Source organism: Medicago truncatula, chromosome 4 (assembly GCF_003473485.1).
Source record: "Medicago truncatula cultivar Jemalong A17 chromosome 4, MtrunA17r5.0-ANR, whole genome shotgun sequence".
NCBI lineage: Eukaryota > Viridiplantae > Streptophyta > Magnoliopsida > Fabales > Fabaceae > Medicago > Medicago truncatula.
This window is the reverse complement of record NC_053045.1, coordinates 54,206,520-54,218,868: the sequence shown is the minus strand read 5'-3', so window position 1 is coordinate 54,218,868 and position 12,349 is coordinate 54,206,520. Positions and strand designations below refer to the sequence as shown.

Here is a 12,349-nt window from a genome sequence, read left to right as displayed (position 1 = left end):
CTGCAAAGAGTAACATCAATTCAACATCATCCGACATACGCAAGATGTTACAAAAATAATTATCTTGCACAAATTGATTGATGGCACAACATTATCAAAGGTAACTTCATCTCAATTCCCAGAAAAGGAAGAGAGAAAAAAAAAAATTATCTCAAAAAATGGAGGTGAGCTTCTATTTTGAACTTCAAAATTTCAAATGTACATGCATTTTAAGGGCAAAAAAGCTAGACAAGATTGTTTGCATGTTATTGTAGACCAACTCTGTCGTGGTATATAGAAAGAATTGTTACAATCCTATTCAGTTCAATTACATAGCAACAGTTTGTTCAGAAAAAAGTTTAAGAAGCTCTTGGGGCAAAGCAGCATCCCATAGCCATAACTTTCAAGACTAGCATCCAGAGTTTTGAACAGAATGAAAGGTTAGTCCCAGAGATAAAGTCCTTTTCGTAAACTGAAATACTTGCACTGACACAAGTTTGCCACCATAACACGCAAGAAAGTTGATTTATATAGTCCTTGTGTTACAAAGCACAAAAGCAAGATCACTTAGATCAAGAGTTTGTAACATGACAAACGTCTCTAACAATTCCAAATTTGTTGTAAAACTCCAGAATATAATTACAGAATAAAAAATTCTCCATTGCCAACTGAATCCATGTTCCTATTTGAAGCATAAAATTAATAATAGCCAACTGCTCTCAGGTCATTTTGTTGTGTCTGTTGCTTAGGATCATCACCCGGACCTAAAAATACAACACGGCCTGCGGAAAACAGGAACTTATATTGTATTAGGTCAAAGGCATCTTATTCTAAAACAATATTTTCTCATATGCCAAAGATTATTTTAAACATAAGCAACAAAAAATCTTCAACCATAGAATACTACAAATACTATGCCGATGAAAAGTACCAACAATACTTACTCTAACATTCTCTTTCTATCTCTCTCTTATTGGATGAAAGTCATGTGGGTTACATTACTTGGGACCCGTTTTCAAAGTGATGAGACTTCCATGAATTTCACTCAATAATAGTGTTGGAAAAAATGTTAAGAGTGAGAGAGAGAGATGCTAGAACTCCTTTTATGCCAACATGAATTTCACTCAATAATAAGAGTGTAGGAAAAAATGTCAAGAGTGAAAGAAATCCATGTTTCAATTTTGGAAAACTAGGAAAAACAGAAATGACAAGTACAGATCGGTAATGGTTACAAAGTTTAACAGGTTTGCTGAATGTGCCAAGCTTGACCTTTCTTAGTTCAACTCATTGGTATGTGAACCAAACAAGCAGTAGAACACACACGACATGCACAAGAGATCATTTTCTATAAGTAAAAATATTCTTACATTTCTAAACTTCATATAAAATGTTATTTGTATTGATTCAGCATTTAAATAGTAACCATATAGCACATTGATTGTTTATGTCAAGCATTTTTATATTTTTTAATTTCAAAGGTACATATCATGTACCTCAACGATATATTGGAAGTCGGGAGTTGTGTATTTTGTGAATAATTGAGTAATAATAGTTTATTTTAAATATAAACCCGATCATAACTCGCTGAATATAAAATATTCAATGAACACAAGGTTCCATATTGACTTATTTAGATAAGTCAATAAGATGAGGTTGATTTCTTTGTGAGTTGAGCATGAGCCACATTACTCACCAAACAATTCTAAACAGTTAGAATGATCAAGATTTGTAACCATAATTATTAAGGAAAATATAGTTTGCAAATCAAGTCATCAGATAAGGCTTTTGGGCCTCTGGCAAATATAAAGGGACTGCTCTGTTAGACATATAAATAGAAGAATTGTGTATTCTATTTTCCTTCCCTTATCAGTTTCTAAGGCTTTGTTTGTGAGTTTGGAGGGAAAGGGAGGGGAGGGTTTTGGAAAAAAAGAAGGAACAAGTGGAAGAAATAGAGTACATTGGGAGGGGAGGGTTTTGGGGGGTTAATTTTTCTTAATAATACAAAACCCTCCTCATTTGGAGGAACTAAAAAGTTGTATTGGAGGAGGGTTTTGGGGGGTTTATATGAATTTTTCAAATTTAATCTATTTGGTTATAATATTTTTAATATTAAAAATATATGAATCATAACCATTAGTTTATCATTCTCTAAAAAAATACTCTTTCAAAAAATGTGAAGATTTCTCCATTTCCCTCTTTATTTTCCACCCCCAAAGTCTTCCCTTCCCCTCCCCTCCAAACAAAGCCCTAAGGCTCTGTTTGAGAGTTTGGAGGGGAGGGTTTTGGAGGGATGAGTTTAGAGGAAAAAATAGAGAAATCTTTCAAAAATTGAGAGAATAGTTTTGTAGAGAATGATAAATAAGTACTTATGATTAATGTATTTTTAACTTTGAAAGTATTATAACAATATAGATTAGATTTGAAAAACTCACCCAAATCCCCCAAAACCCTCCAAACTCCTCCTCCAATACAATTTTTTCGTTCCTCCAAATTAAGGGGATTTTGTATTATGAAGAAAACTAAACCTCCAGAAACCCTCCACTCTCATATCTCTCCATTCTTTCCACTTCTTCCTTCTTTTTTTGAAAACCCTCCCCTCGTAACTCCCAAACAGAGCCTAAGGAGGATATTTTTTTATGGATTTTTCAATATTAAATATCCAGTATATAATAGCATACAATTGAGCTGTAGATGTGTGTAGGGAGAGGAGCTAAATATCTTAATTCCTCTCTTACTATATAAGTGCTTATACATAAGCTATTTCTATAACAAGATAAGATATAGTCAAACTATGTTTAATAGCATACGATTGAGCAGTAGGTGTGTGTAGGGAGGGGGACTAAACAGCTTAAGTCATCTCTTACTCTATAAGTGCTTATACATAAGTTATTTCTATAACAAAAGATAAAGGGCCCATTTGGATTAGCTTATTTTAGAGCTTATATAAAACAGCTTATGCAAATAAATAAGTTTTTATGTATTATTTATAAATTTTTAAGGTAGTTTATGAAAAAATAGTTTATGAAGATACAATTTTCGCTAGTAAGAGCTTATAAATTAAAATAAATGCTTATTTATTTACATAAGTTATTTTTCATAAGCTCAATCCAAACGGAGCCAAAATATAGTCAAACTGTTTTTATATAAGCTAAAAGTTGTTTCCATAGTGGTTGTTTGTTTCTACGTCAAAATGGAAGCAAGGAAATGTAGCTTCCTAAAATCACAGCCAAACGTGCATTGGGATGCAATTTTGGTTTTAGAGAAGCTAAACCAAACATAGGCAGCTATTACAGAAAACTTATGAAAATTAACTAAAAACGGCTTATGGAGATGTCATAAGTTGTTTCCATAAGCTAGCTCTCTAGAATAGTCTAACACGTTTTCATGCTAATAGATATACTCAAATAAGTCAATCCAAACATACCCTAAATGAAATACCATAGCAAAAACTATATAGTGGAAGATTGAGCTCTCATGAACTAGTTCAACACATTAAAAGAAACCCTATTAGGCATTTGAAGAGTTAGCTAAGTTACCATTTCGACGAACAGCAACTTCTCGAACTCGACGAACAAGACCAGTAACAGGATCAGAAAACACCTTAGTTTCAAGATTTCCCTCAACATACAAAGTTGAACCAGGAAGAACAGTTTTCATCAAAAGATTCCCCAATCTCTCTGGATAAACAGTAACCCTATGCCACTGAACAGCACATCGATTAGCATATTCCCTAGGGTTTTCATGATCCAATGGTCTTCGATTGTTGCGAATTCCACCTGTTCCGATTGAAAGCAGAGTAACCACAGTTCCACTTTTCAGTTTCTTCTGCAACGGTTTTTGTCCAGCTTTACCTACCAAAATCGCCTACACAAACACAAAACACAATTTCAATCTCAATAATAATCACAAATCAAAATGAAATCATGTTTGGAAATTGGATTACCCTGTAAACGCCGGGATCGAGGCCGTTTTCGAGGGGTCGATCGAAGAAGGTTCTTTCGGTTTGTTCGGGTGAGGGAGAAGGAGCTGCTGAGTCAGCATCGTCGTAATCGGAAAGGGAGGTGGTGGTGGTGCAGAAGCGGAGAGGAATGTGACGGTGGTGGTGAAGAGGTGGAGGGGGTGTGGAAAGCAAAGAGCGATAGAGGGTGGATGTTCTTGAGATTGAGAATTTTGCCATTCCAATTGATTTCTGCATTCTGCGCTTAAACCCTACACAACTGTTTTCACTTGACAAAACCCTTGTGTTGTACATGAAAATGAAAAAGTCTTGAGGAGAAAATCATAAATAATTACAGTTTTTACTATTTTTATGTTAATTCATCTGTTGACGTCATTCAAATGGAATACATTTTTCTTTTGAGAAATAAAAAACAACAAAAATTATCAACAATAGATTAATTCAAATAATAAGGAATTTAAAGTTGGATTCAATGTCTGATTCTTATGCATGAAGAAATTAACTCAATGTCTGATGCTTATGATGTATGAAGAAATTAACACAACTAAACAAATGTGAAGACTTCACATTTGTAATTTGAGCGAATTCTGATTTAACCCACTTGGGTTGGTCCGGTGATATTGATTTGGGATTTTGGATTGTGTTTTTCCGCGAGGTCTCAGGTTCGATTTTCTCCGGTGTTAATTTGGATGGACTAATTTACCTTCTTCAAAAGAGAAAAAAAAAAAGGTTAGTTGCTTTTAAACCTTTCGTGTATCTAATTGTATGATATTTGATACTAAGTATCCAAATAGAAGGCGTAAGATCATATAAGATGATTGAACCGTAGAGGCAAATATGTCTTTTAATTGATTTAAGGGCAGGCAAATATGCCCCGACTTTGCCTTCAGATATAATGATGAGGGACAACATTTTGTATTGTGCATGTTATAACGATTGGGGGCAACATCCTTTATTGTGCATGAGTGTAGCTTTTTGTCTATTTTCTTCTGTTATTCGTTTTAGCTTTTGAATTTAGATGGTAATAAACTTTGTTAGTGTTGGATGTTTTCTTTTGCACATCTTGTGTGAGATGAACCACCTATAATAATTTAATATATTTCATTTTGTCTTCTTAAAAGAAAAGAAAAAAACCGTGGAGACAAAGTGGCTCTTGAAATGGATACATTTACCAACCCAACACCTAGTTTGTAGAACGAGGTAGCTGACTTCACAAAGTTTGGGGAGGGTCGATCAACCATCACACGTCACTCCCCACTCGCAACATAGTATCGTCCACACTAGTACTACACCACACCAAATCATTGTTAGTTAATGACAAAACATTTATTGGAAGAGTAATGATATTTGAATAACCATTTGATACAACTTTTGTGACAATTTCTTTTTTTTCTCTTTTCATTGGTAAAAAACAATGGAGAGAGAAAAAGGAAGAGAGAATAAGAGAATAATGTGAGTACGAGAGAGAAAGTTGTCACAAAGTGGTTGTACAAATATCATTTCTCTTATTGGAACCTACGTCTCATATAAATTGGGGCGTGACAATAGTTGTAGGTTAGTGTAAGAAAAAATGACTCCTAATAACTCAAATAAAAATAAAAACACTTAATGAAAGTGTTCAAATCAAGCTCAAACTCACCAAGAGTATTTTTACGGTTCCTTAATCTTAATAACCATGTTATTGTTATTGGGTGTGTTATTGTGTGATAAAAAAGTGTTTAAGTACTTTGAAGATACCAGTTTACATGCGCTAAAGGTAAGCATATAAGTAGGGGTGGACAAAAAGAACCATGAACCGAACCGAATCAAAAATAACCAAATCATTATAATGGTTCACGAACCGACCGTTAATTTATTAACAGTTCTTGAACCATAACCGAACCATCTTGAACCGAACCGTTTGAACCGAATCAAACCACTTGAACTGTTTTTATTTTTTTTTTATTTTTTATGGAAACCACTTGAACTCTTTGTTGGATCTTTCCAAAAAAAAACAACATATTTAAAATAGCTTATTTTAAAAAGCCTTTTTATGCAAAACACCTTATTTTAAAAACAACTTATTTTATGAAAACAACTTATTATAAAAAAACAACTTATTTGAAAAACAACTTATTTTATGCAAAAACAACTTATTCAAAACAGCTTATTTTATGAAAACAGCTTATTTTAAAAAAAAAAAACAGCTAATTTTATGCAAAATAGCTTATTTGAAAAACAACTTATTTTAAAAAAATAACTTATTTTATGAAAAACACCTTATTTTAAAAACAGCTTATTCAAAACAACTTATTTTCAAAAAACAACTTATTCAAAACATGTTTTAAAATAAGTTGTTTTCTTAAACTAAGCTGCTTGAATAAGCTGTTTTTAAAAATAAGGTGTTTTGCATAAAATAAGCTATTTTAAATAAGCTATTTTTTAAAATAAGTTGTTTTGCATAAAATAAGCTATTTTAAATAAGCTATTTTTTAAAATAAGTTGTTTTGCATAAAATAAGCTGTTTTGAATAAGTTGTTTTGCATAAAGTAAGTTGTTTTGATTAAGTTGTTTTTAAAAAGAGATTGTAACAAACTATTTTTAATAAAATAAGCTTTTTTGAATAAGCTGTTTTTCATAAAAGAAGCTGTTTTGAATAAGCTGTTTTAAAAAATAAGTTAATTTTTCATAAAATAAGTTGTTTTAAAATAAGGTGTTTTGCATAAAATAAGTTGTTTTGAATAAGTTGCTTTTAAAATAAGTTGTTTTTCAGAAAATAAGTTGTTTATCAAATAAGTTGTTTTGAATAAGCTGTTTTATTTTTAAAATAAGGTATTTTCATAAAATAAGCTGTTTTGAATAAACTATTTTTTAAAATAAGGTGTTTTGCATAAAATAAGCGGTTATGAGTAAGCTATTTTTAAAAAGAGATCGTAGTAAATTGTTTCAAATCCGAAGCAAACTGACCGCGAAAGTAATTATTAATACATATTTTTTTACCGTGTTTAATCTTATATATTACATTAATTTAATCTATATTATTATTACTTCATATATTTCAAAAAATAATCGATAATAATTTTCATACTATCATTTTTATTTCTTAATATATTTTGCATTAAACTTATTATTTTACTGTGTTTGTGTAATAATAATATTAATAAAAAATATATATATATTCTTAAAAAAAAAAAGTTAATAAAAAAATATTTTGCCTTTTGGAAAAAAAATAGGATAAAAAAACACAATGAAATTCACAAAAGGATAAAAAAAAAATGCATTTTGGTTCAAAATATTGGTTTTGGTTCGGTTCGGTTCGATTCACAGGTAAGAAAACGGTTAACCGAAACATAACTTTGGTTCAGTTCGGTTAGCTCCATACCTAAAACGGTTCGGTTCGGTTTTCCCAAACCATTTCAAAATTTCGGTTCGGTTCGATTTTTTAGGTTAACCGAACCATGCCCACCCCTACGTACAAGGACTTGAAACCTTTGTCTTTAAGTGGGAAATATAGTGATTTTAGCCCAAAAAAAAAAAAAAGGTTAAATCCATTTTTTACTTCTTAAGTTTGTAAAAGTTGCAATTTTGGCCCCTATTAAAAAAATGGCAAAAACGACCCTCGTGTTTAGCCCCTTTTGCAAAACACTAATTTTGACCTGGTCAATCCTATGCGTCACGCCAACTGTGTATTTTCTGAATTAAAAAAAAGGAAAAGCCACGCGTGTATTTATAAAATTAAAATATAATAATGATGAAATAAAATAAATGGAAAAGGAAAAGGAAAAAATGGGAGGACATGTGTTTTCTCCTTTCCTCTCTCGCAACCATTTCCCTAACCTCCATCAATATTGTAGCAATCATAAACTGCCACAACCCATTCCTCAACCACCAACTCCTTTTCCTTCATTCTCTCCACCAACTCAACACCCAGTACCTTAGCTAACCTCAGTTCTACATCTTCCTTGTCAACAATCTTTTCTTTAATGTTGAATTTTATGAGTTGAAGCTCATTTTGGTTTTTCTAAATTATGTATTAGGGTTTTCAAGTTCGAGATTGGACCATTTCTTTTTTGGGTTTCTGATTTTCACTTCAAGCAAGAGTGAAATTGATGAGTAAGTGAATGTTGTGAATGAGTTCAAGTTTCTTTTGCAAGAGTGAAATTGATGAATGTTGGAGATGAATTCGTGTTTATGGATTTTGATTCAAGTAGGAGATGAATTGATAAATGTTGAAGATGATTTAATGAAGGCTGGAGCCATGTGAATAAGAAACTCACCACAAATTCATGTGAAGGGATTAATGAATGACGGTTGAGAATGAAAAACGAGCATGTTACCGCCATCTCTGTGGGTCTCGAATTCGTGTGTTTTGTTGGGGAGGGAAGTGGCGGACTGGCAGCACGATGGTGGCAAGGTGAGGAGGGGTTGATGGTTTCTGACTTGTTTGGGAGAGAGTGGGGTGGTGCGTGTTTCACTCATGTGCCCTTCCTTCTTTCTTTTATTTTTGATTTACTTAATTCCATTAATAAATATGTTTCACTCACTTTTTTTTTTTTGTTATTTTTGGTTTTTTTTAATTAATTATACGCGTGGAATTAAAAAAAATACAAAATAAAAATAAATACACAAGTGACATGCCACATACGGTTGACTGAGTCAAAATTGACGTTTTGCAAAAGAGGGTAGACATGGGGTCACTTTTGCCATTTTTTTTAATAGGGACCAAAATTGCAACTTCCGCAAACTTAGGAGGTAAAAAGTGGGTTTAAGCAAAAAAAAAGAAAAAAAAGATAAAATAGAAGAGACAATGATATTTAAAATGGAGGAATAAAGATACTAGAGAAAACAAACCAATAAAGAACTAGAGAAGGGTAGACAAATGAGAGTTACAGGACCCAAGTCCATGCTAAAAATTTGGAGCATCTACCTTTTAGGCAAAGAAATATAGTGATCGTAGACAAAATTTGGATAAAATAAAAGAGAATTAATGTTTGAAATGGAGGGGAAACATGGGATAAAGCAAAAATGAGAGAGATGAATTATAGTTACAGTATCCTTGTCCATGTTCAAAATTTGATCATCTACCTTTTAGGTATGAATTATAGAGTGACTTTAGACAAAATTTGGTTAAAATAAGAGAGATGATGATGTTTAAAATGTAGAGAAAAAAAATGTGAGAGAAGACAAATCAAGAAAAACAGAGAGAAAGGAAGATATGTAAAACTTGGAGAAAAAATATTGTAGTGATTTAAATAATAAACACTCAATGTTCTGTTATTAGCAATCAACATCAGCTCAAATAGATCATAGCCACAACTCACAATCAAGGCCAACATTAAAATTTAGATTTTGAAAGATCATGAAGGGGTGTTGTTTTTTCTGTTAAAATGGTCTTTAAGAAACATATCAACATGTCATTTGGTCATTCTCAATAGCCATGCCAGTGTTTTAGGACTGAATTAACTTCTTCTCTTTTATTAACGTAAACAATAAATTGATGCCAATGCTGGCTTGTGAGCAGAAAAAATCAATGAATATGAATTTGGAACCTAATAATGAGGTGTTAAATGTTAATGGAAGCTAATGGTATAAACTGTATAGCCCAAAAAGAAGATTTAGACAGCCAATCGGCCTAACAGTAGGTTTTGAAAAGTGAATATGATGAAGAAAAAAAACCAAATACTGTAAAAGAGTTAAATATGTAAAATTACCCCTTGGTTCATAAAAGTTAATGAGAATCGTTGTTGACACATATGCATTGGCTCTGTCACACTAGTAATTTACCGAAATGCTCCTCGTCAGTTAACTGCCGAATTATGGAACCGGCTGCAGTTAACTGCCGAGGAAAACTTCGGCAGTAAACTACCGAGGAAAATTGAAAACTTCGGCAGTTAACTGCCGAGGACACCTCAAACCTGGTTTTTTTTTTTGACAAAAACCATAAATTGTCATTAATAATATTTATTGATTTTGAATATTTCAATTATTATTTTGTAAGTTTCAAACAATTGCAATATTATATATATATATATATGAGTTAGGATCCGTTGACACCAAATCCCAACCGTCAATCTTAATTAATCCAATGGTTGTGTTTTATTCATTTAAGTTGTTTACGTGTTCCATACCTGCTCACCTCTACTCGGCTATTAACTCTATCAATGTTAATGAATATGATACTCATAAATCTGTTTGATCTTTTGCCTCTCACATCCTATGTTTCATGTAAATCTGTGTTTGAAAAATCCACTCTTGTATGACTCTCTCCCTCTCTCATCTTGTGTTTCATTTTTAACTATGGTGCTTTCTCTATCTAATTCTTTAGAGATGTCATCGTGAAACTGGATCAATTATGGTGGTGATAATGCATGAATTTAATTTCACAACAATGATGCAGTTCGATTAATTCATAAATTTTTTATTCCAATTTTATGAATTTTATTTAGGTGTTAAATCTCCTCTTTTTTTTTTTTTGGAAATTGTGAAACTTTTCGGTTAGAATTAGAAAGAGACGGTGAATTAGTGAATTATGAATTTGGAAGGGGATGATCCCAAACCATTTGGATCAAATAAAATTAAACTAATCGTACTGAGAGAGGAACAAAGAGGAGAACGGAGATGATTTCATTCAAATTGAGTTTCAAGCCAATTACTTTACGGGCTGTGAATAATTGGTGGTGTATAGTTAGATAATTTGAGATCGGCCAAAAGAAACTCTTGAATAAACGGTGGCTGTACATACAAGTGGTGGCTGATTTCATTCCAGGTTTTTTAGGCACTAAATTGAAACAAAGCGTGATCGGGTGCAGCAAGAAAGTTGGAAATTTATGGAGACCATTTAATGAAAATTATGAGCTTTGATCAAACTTAAATGAATGGTTAGGATTTAGTGTCAACAATTCCGTTGACACCTGATGTCAACGGATCCTAACTATATATATATATATAGGGAGTGTATCAAATGAGAGGAGTGCTTAATGTGAGAGTGAGAGGAGCAAATAATGACCTTTGGATTGAAATAAACATTGAGATCTTAAATCTGTTTTTCATGTATTTTTCCCTTGCCACACGCGCGTGAAGTTCACTCATCATCATCAGTTCCCATTGCCTTTCTCTCTCTTCATTCTAAAATTTTCAACTCAACTAAAACCCAGATTTTTAGTTAAAATAAAAAGCCTCATATTGTACTCCAATTTCATATCCAGGGGTAAAAATTCCAACAACATCATTCACTGTTCATTTTACTTTTAGATTTTCTTCCTCTTCAATCTCACGCACACCTCTTTCTCCTTATTCATTTTTTTCTTTCTTTAACCTGCCAAACTTTCAAGTGATGAGGGACATATGATGTTGCACAATTTTTTTGTAAGCCTCTGTGAAACAATTGATAAAAAAATAAAAATTGATGCACAATCAAAACCATTGTTATTTCTAGTACCCTTTTCTTTCTTCTTTTTCAGCCACCAAAAACGTAAAGCTAAACAAACTAACCTAAAAATAACAAGGGTGAAAACCAATTATGTGATGTAAAGTCCACTGTTTGTTTCAAATTGATTAAAACGTTCATGCCTTTCAAGTTATTAAGCTATATTAGTGAATACCAATATTGATGTTATTGATTGTAACCCTCAAATTTAACTTTTTTGAAGAAGTGATTATCTGAATCAGATCTCATAAGCTGAACCATTATTGATGTTGTGTGCAAATTAGTCAGAAGTTACTAATGATTCAAAAATCTTATGAAGGAGAGATAAAAAACTTGAAATCAAATTTGGGTCGTTTGTGTGTGCAAATTATTTCAGAGAAAGATCGGATGAATTGAGAATTGTGGGTGTTAATATCATATGCTCGCTGAGTTAAGAGGAAGAATAGAACATAAATGATGCGCGTGGAAGAGAAAATAGAAGAGTCACGTGATGTTTAAATGGTCAAAACAATCATAACCGTCAGTTTTAATCTCACGGTTCACATTAAATCCTCTCACCTCTCATTATAAGCATCCCTCTCATTTGAAACATCCCCATATATAGGGAATATCAAGTGAGAGGAGTAACTTAAATGAGAGATGAGAGGAGCTAATATCATCTATTGGATCAAAATAAACGGTCATGATCAAATTCCACTAAACAAGGATTGGCACACTTGAATAAAAAAAACATGTATCCTCTGCTCAAGAAACGTGCTGCTTCCTCTTCTATATTTTTCCTGGTTTTCCATACGTTTTTCTCTTCAATTTTTTAAATCTGCAATTAGACTTGAGAGTTATGCACACCATGATTCAACTTCCTATGTATTATTAAGTTCTACGTATCAACTTCTCACCCACCCAATTTCTTTGTTGTCTGGAATTCTTCAATTTCATCTTTTTTGAAATTACTTCTTCAAACTATACATGATGCGCATCAACTTCCTGTGTATTTTTAAGTTCTAATT

General features: G+C 32.3%; 1 protein-coding gene across 1 annotated transcript; it reads right to left on the bottom strand.

Moving 5' to 3' along the window:
* Window positions 1-441: 441 nt before the first annotated feature.
* On the bottom strand, window positions 442-4,248 carry LOC11446584 (single-stranded DNA-binding protein, mitochondrial). Its single transcript, XM_003609034.4, has 3 exons — window positions 3,923-4,248; window positions 3,516-3,843; window positions 442-761 (listed from the first exon to the last, which is right to left on the bottom strand). The coding sequence occupies exons 1-3, from the start codon at window positions 4,229-4,231 to the stop codon at window positions 679-681; spliced, it is 720 nt and encodes a 239-aa protein (XP_003609082.1). The 5' UTR covers window positions 4,232-4,248; the 3' UTR covers window positions 442-678.
* Between the last annotated feature and the right edge of the window lie 8,101 nt (window positions 4,249-12,349).

Excerpts from the sequence above, each read along its gene's own strand:
- LOC11446584 (XM_003609034.4), bottom strand. The coding sequence starts at position 4,231 with ATGTACAACACAAGGGTTTTGTCAAGTGAAAACAGTTGTGTAGGGTTT. Across the intron at positions 3,844-3,922 it reads TCGATCCCGGCGTTTACAGG|GCGATTTTGGTAGGTAAAGC; the intron begins GTAATCCAATTT and ends GTGTTTGTGTAG. Across the intron at positions 762-3,515 it reads AGTTGCTGTTCGTCGAAATG|GCCGTGTTGTATTTTTAGGT; the intron begins GTAACTTAGCTA and ends TGTTTTCCGCAG.